The 11,972-nt window shown below is 42.8% G+C and overlaps 1 protein-coding gene across 1 annotated transcript in view; it reads left to right on the plus strand.

Annotated features, from left to right (window-relative positions):
- Window positions 1-11,114, plus strand: part of MAPKAPK3 (MAPK activated protein kinase 3) — a 74,920-nt gene extending 63,806 nt beyond the window's left edge. The window contains exons 10-11 of the mRNA XM_035106063.3: window positions 4,476-4,556; window positions 8,683-11,114. Of these exons, the coding sequence (XP_034961954.2) occupies window positions 4,476-4,556; window positions 8,683-8,841 (240 nt within the window). The 3' untranslated portion in view covers window positions 8,842-11,114. The remainder of the gene's footprint in view (window positions 1-4,475; window positions 4,557-8,682) is intronic.
- Window positions 11,115-11,972: the final 858 nt, after the last annotated feature.

An 11,972-nucleotide genomic window follows, 5' to 3' on the forward strand; every position in this document is an offset into this window, starting at 1 on the left:
GCATTCACACACACATCACTTTTCTCACGGTTCTAGGAAAAAGATTATTAATCTGTGCAGGGAAAAGCATAGAGGTGCAAGAGGAAGTGAGGAAGAGCATCACTCTCCCTCCTTCAAATTTGACCGAGGCACAGTGACTGGATGTGCCGAAAGAGTTTGAGGGTGCCAGGGGAAGACCTCAAGGGCACCACTTCACCCGCAGTGCCACACTGGCAACTGCTGCTCTAAGCGATAGCGTGCAACCTCCTACCAGCTGTTGGTCATTTGGCCACTTAGTGGACCAGGCAAACCTCCACACTAAAGTAATTCCTCTCATGACGCTGCCCCCAGCCCCAAATTCAAGGCAAACTCGTTGCTGCTGTTGTACGGACTGCTTTTACTTCATGCATGACTATGCTAAAGTCAGAAGAGTTAATTAACCTCCACTGCACTTGCCTTCATTCATAGATCCCAAAATTTATTAAATGCGAAAGATGTTGGCCTTACAAAAAGTCATTCGTAACTGGTCTGGAAAATGAAGCAGTAATAAATGTAAATAGCTTGATTGGGTCACACAGATTGGATGCTGTACTTGATGCAAATCTAAAGTGAAAAGGAGGTGTTTAAAGTAAGTGAGAATCAACTCTACCATGTGCTGACATCTAAACAAAAATATGGTTGAAAAGAGAAATGCCTTGAAAGCTCCTGGGATTGTGTGCTACATAGAGACAGTGGTTAAATAGACATCTAGATGCCATCTCTATGAGAACAAGTAAAGTCCCAGTTGATGCATCATCTCAGCCTCAGTGACAATGTGTCAAGGTAAATAGTTAAGCAGGAGGACAAGTTAAGTATACATGCAAAAATGTTCTTTAAATTAAAGATTTTCTTGGTTTACAAAAGTATGTGCATTGTCTCTTTTTTCAAGTAACATTTTTTACAGATCAGTTTCATTTGTTGAGACATTAGGAAAAAAAGGGGAAAGAGGTGGAGGGGGGAAAGGTGAGTGGGGGTGGGGTCAGGTGGCGATGTTTCTATTTTACTTAATATATGTGGGGTTTTGGGTCAGGGTCGCTTGTGCAGGTTCTCTGCTATTTACTTGTGTTCCTTTGGTGGTGAGAGAGGTAGGGGTTGGCCCAGGCTAGGGTGTGGTTGTTTGTTTTGTGATTGGCTGTGTTGATCTTTGTTTTCCTGTGTGAGTGGGGTGGGTGGGTGTTTTTGATCAGGTTAGCCATATTGATTTGTATGCTGTTGGTGGATTTTTGTCATTGTCTTGTTGGGCTGTGTACAGTATGTGATAAAGAGGAGCCATACCGGGGTGAAGGCATCTTCTTCTATTTGTCCCCGTTTCAGTTTATTGGTTAATTTTTTCTAGTAAGGCTGTTTCCCATACTATTTGGTACCATTGGTCCATGCTTACTCCTGACAGGTCTCAGTGTCTTGTTTTGATGTTTCTGGCTGCTGAAAGTAGGTGGGTTATGAGTTCTTTGGGGTATAAATGGGCATTATTATCTTGGAAGATGTTTAGTAGGGCCAATTCTGGGTTGATTTCTAATACTTGCTTAGTTATTTTACATATTTCTCGTATGGCTGTTGTCCAGAATAGTTGAATTTTGGGGCACTCCCACCACATGTGGAGGTATGTGCCTGTGGACGAGCACCCTCTCCAGCATTTTGGTGAGGATCCTGGGCATATTAGCACTAGTTTTCTTGTGTTAGGTACCATCTGGCAAAAATGTTCTTCTAAACCAGGCATCCCCAAACTGCGGCCCTCCAGATGTTTCGGCCTACAACTCCCATGATCCCTAGCTAACAGGACCAGTGGTCAGGGATGGTGGGAATTGTAGTCCAAAACATCTGGAGGGCCGAAGTTTGGGGATGCCTGTTAACTAATTGGTTGAAGTAGAAGTTGGAGAAAATTAGCCAGGAGTATAAAAGTAAGTGAAGTTGTGAATGAGCACAATAAGAAGTTGAAATCCTGGTCATCCAAAGTAGCTTTACCTGAAATGCTATTCATCCCATGTTCAGGGCTACCTAAATAGGCAGAGCTGAAGCGTTTCCATGCATAGATGAAATGGTGCTATCAGGAAGAGGACATAGATTTGTTACGGAGCATTCTGGGGAACAAAGCCAGATCCGTATAAAGGGATGGGCTCCGCTTAAACCAAAAGATTATCCATCTGTTGGTCTTTAATCAATTCAGATTTATTGCTTATAACCATAAGCCATCACAATATAGAACACATGTGAGGCTGCTAAATATAATACAACAATATTGAAGTGTATTATTCACCACCTTCCTTGCATGACAATCATGTGTTATGGCTGCAAACAAGGCTGAACACATTGCAAGTGAGGTTAACAGATTCTGGTAAGCTGTTGGGAGAAGTCAGGTTCCCCCACCACACAATCTAATAAAATAAACAATTCAGCCCTAAATATTGTTCAGCTCAGAGACCTGGTGCTTCCAAATCTCAGATGAGCTAGATTGCATCCAGAACTTAATATCAAAGAAGTGGCATAACATGCCCTTTTGTTAAAGTTTACATAGAAAGGAATGGCAAAACATAAAGGGAACACTTAGCAGCACAGTGCCTGGCAGGGCCTCTTTCCATCCCACCAATGAAGTTTTAGTCTCTCTCCTTTCCTTTTCCCTTGACAGATAACAAATGCAACAGTAGTTAAGCAGGCACTGCTATTAGGAGCCATCTTGCAATGGAAAGAACGAATAGAGTTGCAGGGGCAATTAATGTACATGCATACGATCCATCTGTCATTATTTTTTCAAAGCACTTTATAAACACTAATTTATCTTTGCAGTCCTCCCTGAAACATTTGTTTCTTTTTCTATACTTAAATAACCTAGGAAGAAAGTAAAATACTGATTTGACCAACGTTCCATACAGTTGGCAAGGCTCAGGATAAAACACAAAAGGGATTGTCTCATGTTTCTTGCTGATAATTCCCAACCACATTCATTTAGACACATTTGTGTTACCTAACTAATTACCTTTATATATTGCCCGTTCACTTTGTTGGCGCATCTCCGGTATAGGGGCCACTGGATGTAACATTTCCCTCCAGGTCTCTGCTTGTGGAAGAATTCTCGTGAGAAACATGGAGTCAAAATGGGCCGTCTTTGTGGATTTCCTGGAAGGATCCATAAGCAGGATGCCAAGGGTACAACTTACTGCAGAAGTATGTCCAGTGGTTTACCTGTTAGTCCTTCCCTCAAGGGAAGCTGGGAACTGCAAAGGAGCTAGGGATTGCTGAACATACTGTTCTCAGCAGCCACATTAAGCTGTGGTTCCCAGTGTTCTGGCTGCAGAGTAGGATCCATGGCAGCAGAATCTGATTTGAAAGCACTTTGTGGCAGTGATACTAATAAACAAAGAGGCAGTACAGATAGCTCACAATATAGGTTCCTGGCCATCATGTGTATAAGCAAAATCACTTAAAGCCAGAACACCCCCTAGAAAAGCAGGGGAAAAAACCATTTTAAAAAACCGCTGCACTTACCAGTGAGGGGCAAATGCAGCCCTCAGTCTTCTTAGTTTTCCTCCTTCTCTCCCTCACTGGATACTTGCTCCCAGGGTGGGAGGTGGGGATTGACAGGTAGCCAGATTGACAGTGAGGGTTAAGATCCAGAGGAGGGTTGCCTGTGCACATCCGCTGATGGCGATGGTTTATTTGTCAGAAACATTGTGATTGGCAGCTGCAGCTGTTTCTTGAGCTCATCAAACATTTCCTTGTAAAGTCTCAAAGTGTCTGTAATCCCACGGATGATCTTGAGGCTGTGTTGCATGGCGGGGTCAAACTTTCCAATCAGATCATTTGTGTGCTTTATGACTTTAAGAGTTTTCCTGCTCTCCCACCCCCTCTCCCCCTCCCCTGCCATTTTCTTATTTTTCTTCCCGTGCAAGCCATTTTTGCATCATTCTTTAGAAAAATATTATTCAGCAATGTGTATTGGCTGTCACTGGCACAAGCTGATATGAAAGCAAGGGGGCCTAGAAGCCTTGACCTCCATGCTTATGTGCTGAAGCACGGGGTTAATCATTTTCACATTATGTAGAAATACATTTATTAGAGCCCAATTACTGAGTTGGAGAGGAGTGCAATTTGAGAAGGACTGGAAGGACCCTTTATCCTCCTGCTATTTTCCTGCTCCATATTTACTCTTCCCTGGCAGCTTTTCACTCTGGGGTTTCAAATGTGTTTTCTCCCCTCAGTCTTATTCCATAGCTGCAATCCTATGGAAATGACACATATTTCAGTCATACTGAAAACGCAACTGTGCTTAGCAATGCAGCTAAGTACATTTTTCTCTCTCCCTCCTGTTGCTTAGGAGACATATTTATACAATTTTCTCAAGACTTGTAATTACCTCATCAGCAAGGACGATGAGTGGTTGTGTGTGTGTGTGTGTGTGTGTGTGTGTGTGTGTTATTGTCAGAATTACTTTTTCTGAATAGCTGCTTCTTTGGTTTCCTTAGCAATCCATGGTGGTGCCACCTACCCCTCTTCATACTGCCCGGGTTCTGCAAGAGGATAAAGATCACTGGGATGAAGTGAAGGTAATGATCACATATATTAGTAGGCTGGGCATTGGCAAATCCAGTCAGAGATAGTTTGCTTGCTTTTCTTTCTGAATATCTTTTACCAGTTCATTACCAGCATTTTCATGATGATTGCCCAACTATACATAATTAACTGATTAATATATTTTCTATATTCAATCAAGGGCAGACTCTAGCACACATGTCAGCGGGTTGCATGTTGCCCATCCCCTCCACATGGGTGCCCAGTCTACCTTCTCAATATTGAATTTTGCACAGTGATGGGGAGGAAGGTGCACAGAAAGAGCAATCTCTGTGCAACTTCCATGCAAACCACACCCCTTCCAACATGCCAATAGCTGTTTGCTGTTTGCTGGTCTTGGGGAGCACAGTGGTTCTCCAACTTACCAAACAACTATTTGGCAGGCAAGTTAGAAGCATCATCTCTGCCTGGTGGGGTGGACAGCAGTCTGCCCTTTTCTGATCCGTAGGGAGAGCCATTGAGTGTATGCACATGCACACACAGGACATGCCACTTTTGGCCCTGACCTTGCTTTATTGGCATTCAGCCCCTGAGTGACTACCCACTTCTGCATGTGACCCTCAGAGGGAAAACAGTTTCCAGCCCTGTGCATATCAAAACAGTATGTTCTAAAGCAGCGTTTCCCAACCTTTTCCCAACTATAGCCCCCTTCTGACATTGCTTCCTTCCTGTGGCCCCCGATAGGTGTAGCCTAGGGGCGGGGGGGGGCCACCCACCCCCAATAAGTAAAAATAAATACAAATTTGAGGTTCTGCCCCCACTAACAAAAACCTGCCCCCTTGTTTTGCCAATTAACTTTGCAGGTCCTTTAAAGGATCTTTGGTAATCAAGATATGAGGGGAAATATATATTTTTATTTCAACAGAATAGGACAAAGTCCTTAAACAATAACAAAAACAAAACTTCAAATAGTAAATATCCTTAAACCTTCTTACACAGCAATAAACCTCCTTATACAGCAATACAAAACCCTCTACTACCAATAAATAACCCCAAGGAACCATTTCAAAGTTAACAATTCCCCCCACCAGACCTTTACCCACATACACCAGATCCAACTGTGGGAAGTTTCAGCAGTGTTTGGTCCATCATCCTCTTCCTCCTGACCACATTGCCCTGCACTTTTTGTACCTGCCTCAACCAGGTGGGGCTAGATATCTCCACAGCCACCACCTGTGGCAATGAGGGCTCCTAATCTGGGCAATCAAGCCCCAGTTGGGCCACCCTCAAGGGCAATAGTCGAAAGGACTCACAGGAAGGGTTGGCTGCGTAAGGCCAAACCTACACCTCCTCTATTTTTCTTGTGCATTTTCCACTACACCCCCCAACAAAAATTCTGGCTATGCCCATGCCCCCCAATCAGTAGATAGGTACCTATTTAAATGTTTTGTTTTCAAACAGAACATGTTTTATTCATTTTTTTTATAATTTATCCAAAATACAATTACACAAAATGATAGGAGCATAATGAAATATTGTTAAAGCAGGAAAACATAGAATCATGGAGCTGGAAGGGATCCCGAGGGTCATCTTTCTAGTCAATCCCCTGCAACGTAGGAAACTCAGCTAAGCATCCATGATAGAAGGCCATCCAACATCTGCTTAGAAACCTCCAAGGAAGGAGAGTCCAGAACCACCCGAGGGAGATCCATCTTCCATGTATTATAAAAAGTAAACAACACTTATTTGACCCAGGTTATTTGACAGAGAGTGGGAAACCTTCTTTTTTTTAAAAAAAAAATATTTTTATTAATTTTCCAATTAAAACCAATTATATCACATTCATTATTTCAAATTATACACATATATATCAATCAAACCGAATGTTATGCCAAATCATCTAGAAAATTTTTTTTTGGTTCCCATGCTTCAAGAAATTGGGGATTCCTCGCAACCGTCCACTGCCGTCTTTTTTCTAAAGTTCAAATCGTCTCTCCGAGTTCATAATAATCCAGATCTTTCCCTTACAGTCACATAGATGTTTTTCTTTCAACCGATTATTTCCCAGCTGCTGAGATAAATGTCAAACAAAATTTCACAAATGTTCTTTCTCCTGTGTGAGTTAATCAGTCCAGCCTCCCCATAAATCTTCTTGGTCTGGAGCGTCCCTATTGCGTCGACTCTCAACACGAAGCAGCGCCATCTTAAAAAAACTCAAATCACTTTCGTTTTCTCTCATAGATTAACGATCTTTATAAAATTTACAGCTTTTCCAGGCAGAAGAACCAGACCTCACACCATGCATAAAGACTCTTGGTAAATTAATGGATCTCCTTGCCCTATAGCTGAACTTAGCTTCAGGTCGCTGCTCCAATTCAAAGTGCGTCACAACTCATAAATCCTCCGAACGCGTCCAGGCACTCCTCCCATCCAACTAGAGGGGGGCTTTTCTCGTCAGCAACTCCTCATCTTCAAAAAATATACTCAATAACAACAGTTTATAAAGTTCAACTCACACAGTCTTTTGCTTCTCTTTCACTCCAAACAAGCCAGGACATCACGTCTGGGAAGGTACGAAGTAACTCATATGAAAAAAAATAAAAAAGAAAGACTCGCTTCCCTTATCGCTCCGTCCCCATCAATCCTTCTTCCAGATGAAATACAGCCTTTAACTCCTCACCCTCAGCAGCATAGATTTCTCGGCAGTAAACAGCGCTTCTGCCCCTCCTTCTGAAGTATGTCCATAGATTTAAGCCTAATTATCTTCTTTAATCATGGAAATCCCCGCCATGCAGATTAGCGTCCGGGAGTCCTGGCCCTCGTAAGTGCTTCAGCCCAAGCTCCCCCCACTCCATAAACAGTCGGAGTGGGTCAGGGGGCATCGCGGGCCAGCGGCCCCTCTCCATAACCCCCGGAGAGGGTAGGGGGTTGCCATTTACTTCCCTAGCAACCGCCAAATTCCTTACGAAGGTCAGAGGGATGGAAAACAGGTCCGCCATTCCTGCAGGCGGAAACCTTCAAATATAGTCCCAAAGGCGCACAGAGAGTTCTGTATATATGGGAGAATTTTAAAAAGCAAGTGGTCCTCACTGACCCTGTGCAAAAAGATTGTCATCAGGAGGAGCCCTGGCTGCCTGGATAAAACACTACGTATAGCCCTACACACGCTTACCTGGGAGTAAAGCCCACTGAACTCAGTGAGCCTTTCTTCTGAGTAGACACTTAGTTATTTACTAGACAAGTCAACAGCACCAGACGCCCCTGCTCAGCTAGGCACTGGGGTGGATTTCACCCTACTCCTTGCAGAGCTGGGCCAATGCTGCTGACTGGCCCTGTGCCCCTCAGCAACATCCAAAGGCCCTGATCCACTAGGTGCTGGGGTGGATTGCAACCTGCACCTTGCAGAGTTAGGCCCAGGCTGCCACCAGGCCCAACACTGGCGACGGGAACAAAGCAGCTCCTGCTCATCCAGCCCTATCCATTGCCATCCCACCATCATGCTTACCTGACCTGGGGGGTTCTGGATTGCGGGCTCTACTGGTCAAAACAGGAGCCTCAGCGATTGCCCCCTCCTGCCGGAAACAAACTAAGACTGCTCCAAGAAAATGCACATGGCAAAAAGGAGCACTAGGCCCTGGTGGGCCGCCCCCTGATCCGCTTGCAATTGGCCAATCAGGGGTTTTTTAAAATGACTTTTCCCCTTGACTTCTCACTTCCCTCTATGGCCCCCTAGCCTCATGCTCTGGCCCCCCATTTACACATTTTTCGTCTGTGACCCCTTTGGAATATCTTGCCCCCAGGGATGGAATATGGCCCCCAGTTGGGAAACCCTGTTCTAAAGTATTAAAATATTGTTAGCGTTATAATATAGTGCTTTCAGTAAGGATTCCTGTAGTGTTGTGTTACTTATTTTACCTTGGCCCATCTAATCTCTTTGTAAGAAATGTTCAGTATAATTCTGCATATGTGTTCCTTGTCATTCAGCTGCACAGTCCACATGGGTAGAATATGAGCTCTCTTGTGGGGAAGGGCACAACTCTTAGTCTTGGCTGGGTGAGATCAATGGAGATCTGTGACCAGAGGGCTCTGTTTTCATCTGAACATGGTAGGAAAGTAGCCTCCACTTCTTAAGACCTGACTATTGCCTCATGTGGTTTTTAGGAGGAGATGACTAGTGCTTTAGCGACCATGAGGGTGGACTACGACCAGGTAAAGATTAAAGATTTGAAAACATCCAACAACCGTCTCCTCAACAAAAGGCGCAAGAAACTAAAGCAAGGAGGCACCTCTTCAGCATCTCCAGGATGTAACAACCAATAAAGAGAAGAGAGGAAGATAAATATCAAAAGGAACTATTAATTCAAATGGGTTCAGCTCAGCTTTTACACCAAGAACAAAAGGTGTCATCACTGAAGCTTTAAGTGAGTTGACCTACAGAGAAGCTGCACTGTGGCATCCAAAATGCAACGTTCTGGAACTTTTTATGCGAGCTCTGAGGGTTTTTCTAAGGGATTTTTTGTTTTGTTTTTAGCATTGTCCCCCCCCCCCTAGAGTTCCAGAAAACCCTAGAATTCCAGTGGAAGCTTAAGATGTATAGTCTACCGACTAGAGGCAGTGCAGGTTCCATACTTATTCACAATGAGCACAATCCAGCCAAATTTAAGGATGTTTAAGTCCCCTTGATTTCAGCCAAAAATATATTTAAACCTGTGCTCAATTTTCTCCAGTTGGATTCAATGGGAGATAAAGCTGCTTAAATTTGGCTGGATTACCGTATGTCTAGCGTTTCTAAGAGAAATGAATTTGTGCCATCTCCTGTGGCATAAGCCTCATGGACAAAAAGTTCAAGAGTCCGGTTAGGAAACACACGGAAAGGAATTAGGCATGTAAGCTTTTCATGTGTGTATTCCTGCTTGGTCTTGATACTTTTGCTGTATTTTATTTTACTTCTAGGGTTCATGCTGTCAACTCGCACAATGCCCACCTGAGCAAGGAAGCAATGCTCTTGACTTTAAGAGAAAAATGTTTACATCTTAATAATTTCTTTAGTCGTGTTTCCACTATCACTGAAACATGGGGGTTTCATAGGTGTTGGTAAACATCCATTTCTGTTTCACTAGAGCCATGTACACTGGGAAGCTGCAACTGACCATCGCTTCCTTCGGGGACTGTACATGTGCAGTTGTTACACTGTATCACTCAGTTGCTCCCTTTTCTTATTTTGTCTGTATGCTACAATTGTTCTGGGTACATAATTCTCTCAATCAGTGTTTAATAAGACTGATTAAAAAAAATTAAGGATCAAATATTAGACTGCAGCAGTCATTATTGAAACTTCTGCAGGGTTGAAATCCAAAGTGCACACACTTGCATGAATAACAGACAAGATTTCAGTTCAAAGAGGATCCTACATAGTCCAGAAAGAAGCCTTCCAGTTCCATTGTTACAGGTGGGGCTTTAAGCTTAATGTAGAGTGCTGATTTCTAACTTCTACCATTCTACGCATTGAATTAATAGCAACCACATGTTAGACCTTACGAGCATCCTGTAAGCAGTGTAAAAGTTAACAAAGTTGGTAAGAATGCTCCAAACTACAAATAACTACTCATAATCACTGCACATTATCACAAATTTTCAACGTATATACTGTATGAGGTTTACTTGACTGATGAATTTATGATCAACCACTTTCTTTTTCAGTATGTTTTGGGTTAGAGTGGACATGGTGAAATGTGTTCTTCTTCTTTTTTTTAAAGCCACTCAAGTTATTTGAGTAAACACTTATTACAAGATGGTAGCAAAATCCATCTGGAATAGCAGTTGTGCAAAACACTCCTCAGTGTCTCAAACCAAGGAATATTGGTTTCATACAATATCTCATGATAGACTGGTCATATAATATGCTGGTCACATGCCATCTATCCTTATTCAACCATTCCATCATTCATCTGCTATTTCCAAAAAACAGGGTGCAGATGCCTACAAATGCAAGCCCATCTATCTCCACCTCCAGCCCTTTGCTTGAACTCTCAGATGTGCTATGTGGTTTGGAGAGGGTAATAAATATAAAGGATTTTCACATGTTGCTGTTAACTTTTCCAAACCTTAGCACAGGGGAGGGAGATCCCCTATCTGCCTCAAGGCCTCTACCTCTTCCTTGAGCCCATTGACAGAAGCAGAGTTTTCTTCCGCTTCTAATGCAATTTGGGAAAGGTAAAAACAGTGGCAGGTGACTCCTACTGTTCCTTTTGCAAACTGCAGCACAAATGAGATAAAACCTACCATCTCCCCTAAGCCCTCTCCGCATGCTAGAAGACTTGAGAGGAGAGGATTTGTGGCTATTAAGGCAAGCCAGGCCAATATTTGTAGATCTCCATATAATGATTTCATTCCAGAATTACAAGGATTACTGGTTTTGTGAATCTGCAGTGCACAACCTCTCTATTCCTCACTCTGTGCCTCTCTTTGATGTACAGGTAGACATTAAACTGTTATTAAGACACACTGGATAAACTTATGAACTCTTGACGCTTTGTGAAATATTAACATTTTGCATATGTTAATAAATGGTGCTTTACCATTTTTTTTAAGTGGATGCTGCTTCCTCACTGTGATTAATCTATATTTCTATTGGGGCCCTCCCTGCACCAGCTTCAGCCATAGGAAGTAAATGTTCACCTCTGCCACGCCATAAAAGAAGCTGCATTTAAGAAGAGAACAGAAATGTAATTTGACTTCTGAAGGAATTGTTTCTGCCCAGTAGGACTTCTATATAGATAAGCATGCTATTTCCATCTACTAATTAACTAAACTTTAGAAGCAGCATGTTAGTAGTAGTAACTGAACAAGAATGAGCCCAAACCAAAAGGCATAAAATAATTACTTTCTAACTGGTTTGTATGTCAGACAGACTCCATAAATGTGAAGGTACAAATTTCCCAAGATTTGTGGAAGGGCAATAGCTTAGTGGTAGAAGATGTATTTTGCATGCAGAATGTTCAAGGAACAACTCCGTATCTCCAGGTACGATATGAAAACCCCAGGAGAGTCACTGCCAGTAAAAACACTATTAAGCTACGCAGAAAAAAGATCTGAAAACAAGAAGAACCTGCTGGGCCAGGCCAAAAGCCCATCTAGTTCAACATCCTATTCTCACAGTGGCCAACCAGATGCCCATGGGAAGCCTGAAAGGACCCAAATACAACAGTCTCCCTACTTGTGCTTCCAAGCAATTGGTATTCAGAATCACTTATGCCTCTTATTTGGTATTCAGAAGTTCCCAATCGGATTGGGGGTTTATTGGGTCAATCCTGATTACTGGTAGAATTTTTCAGTCCTCTGGGACATAGTCACCAATGGATAAATCCTGCCACAAAGTAAAAAGGCTTTTACCCTTGAGCAGCACAAATGCTGGACATGCTAGGGAAGGAGGGAGAACATGTCCTGTTCAG

The sequence above is a fragment of the Zootoca vivipara genome, chromosome 2 (assembly GCF_965207765.1).
Source record: "Zootoca vivipara chromosome 2, rZooViv2.hap1.1, whole genome shotgun sequence".
In the NCBI taxonomy this organism is placed as follows: Eukaryota; Metazoa; Chordata; class Lepidosauria; order Squamata; family Lacertidae; genus Zootoca; species Zootoca vivipara.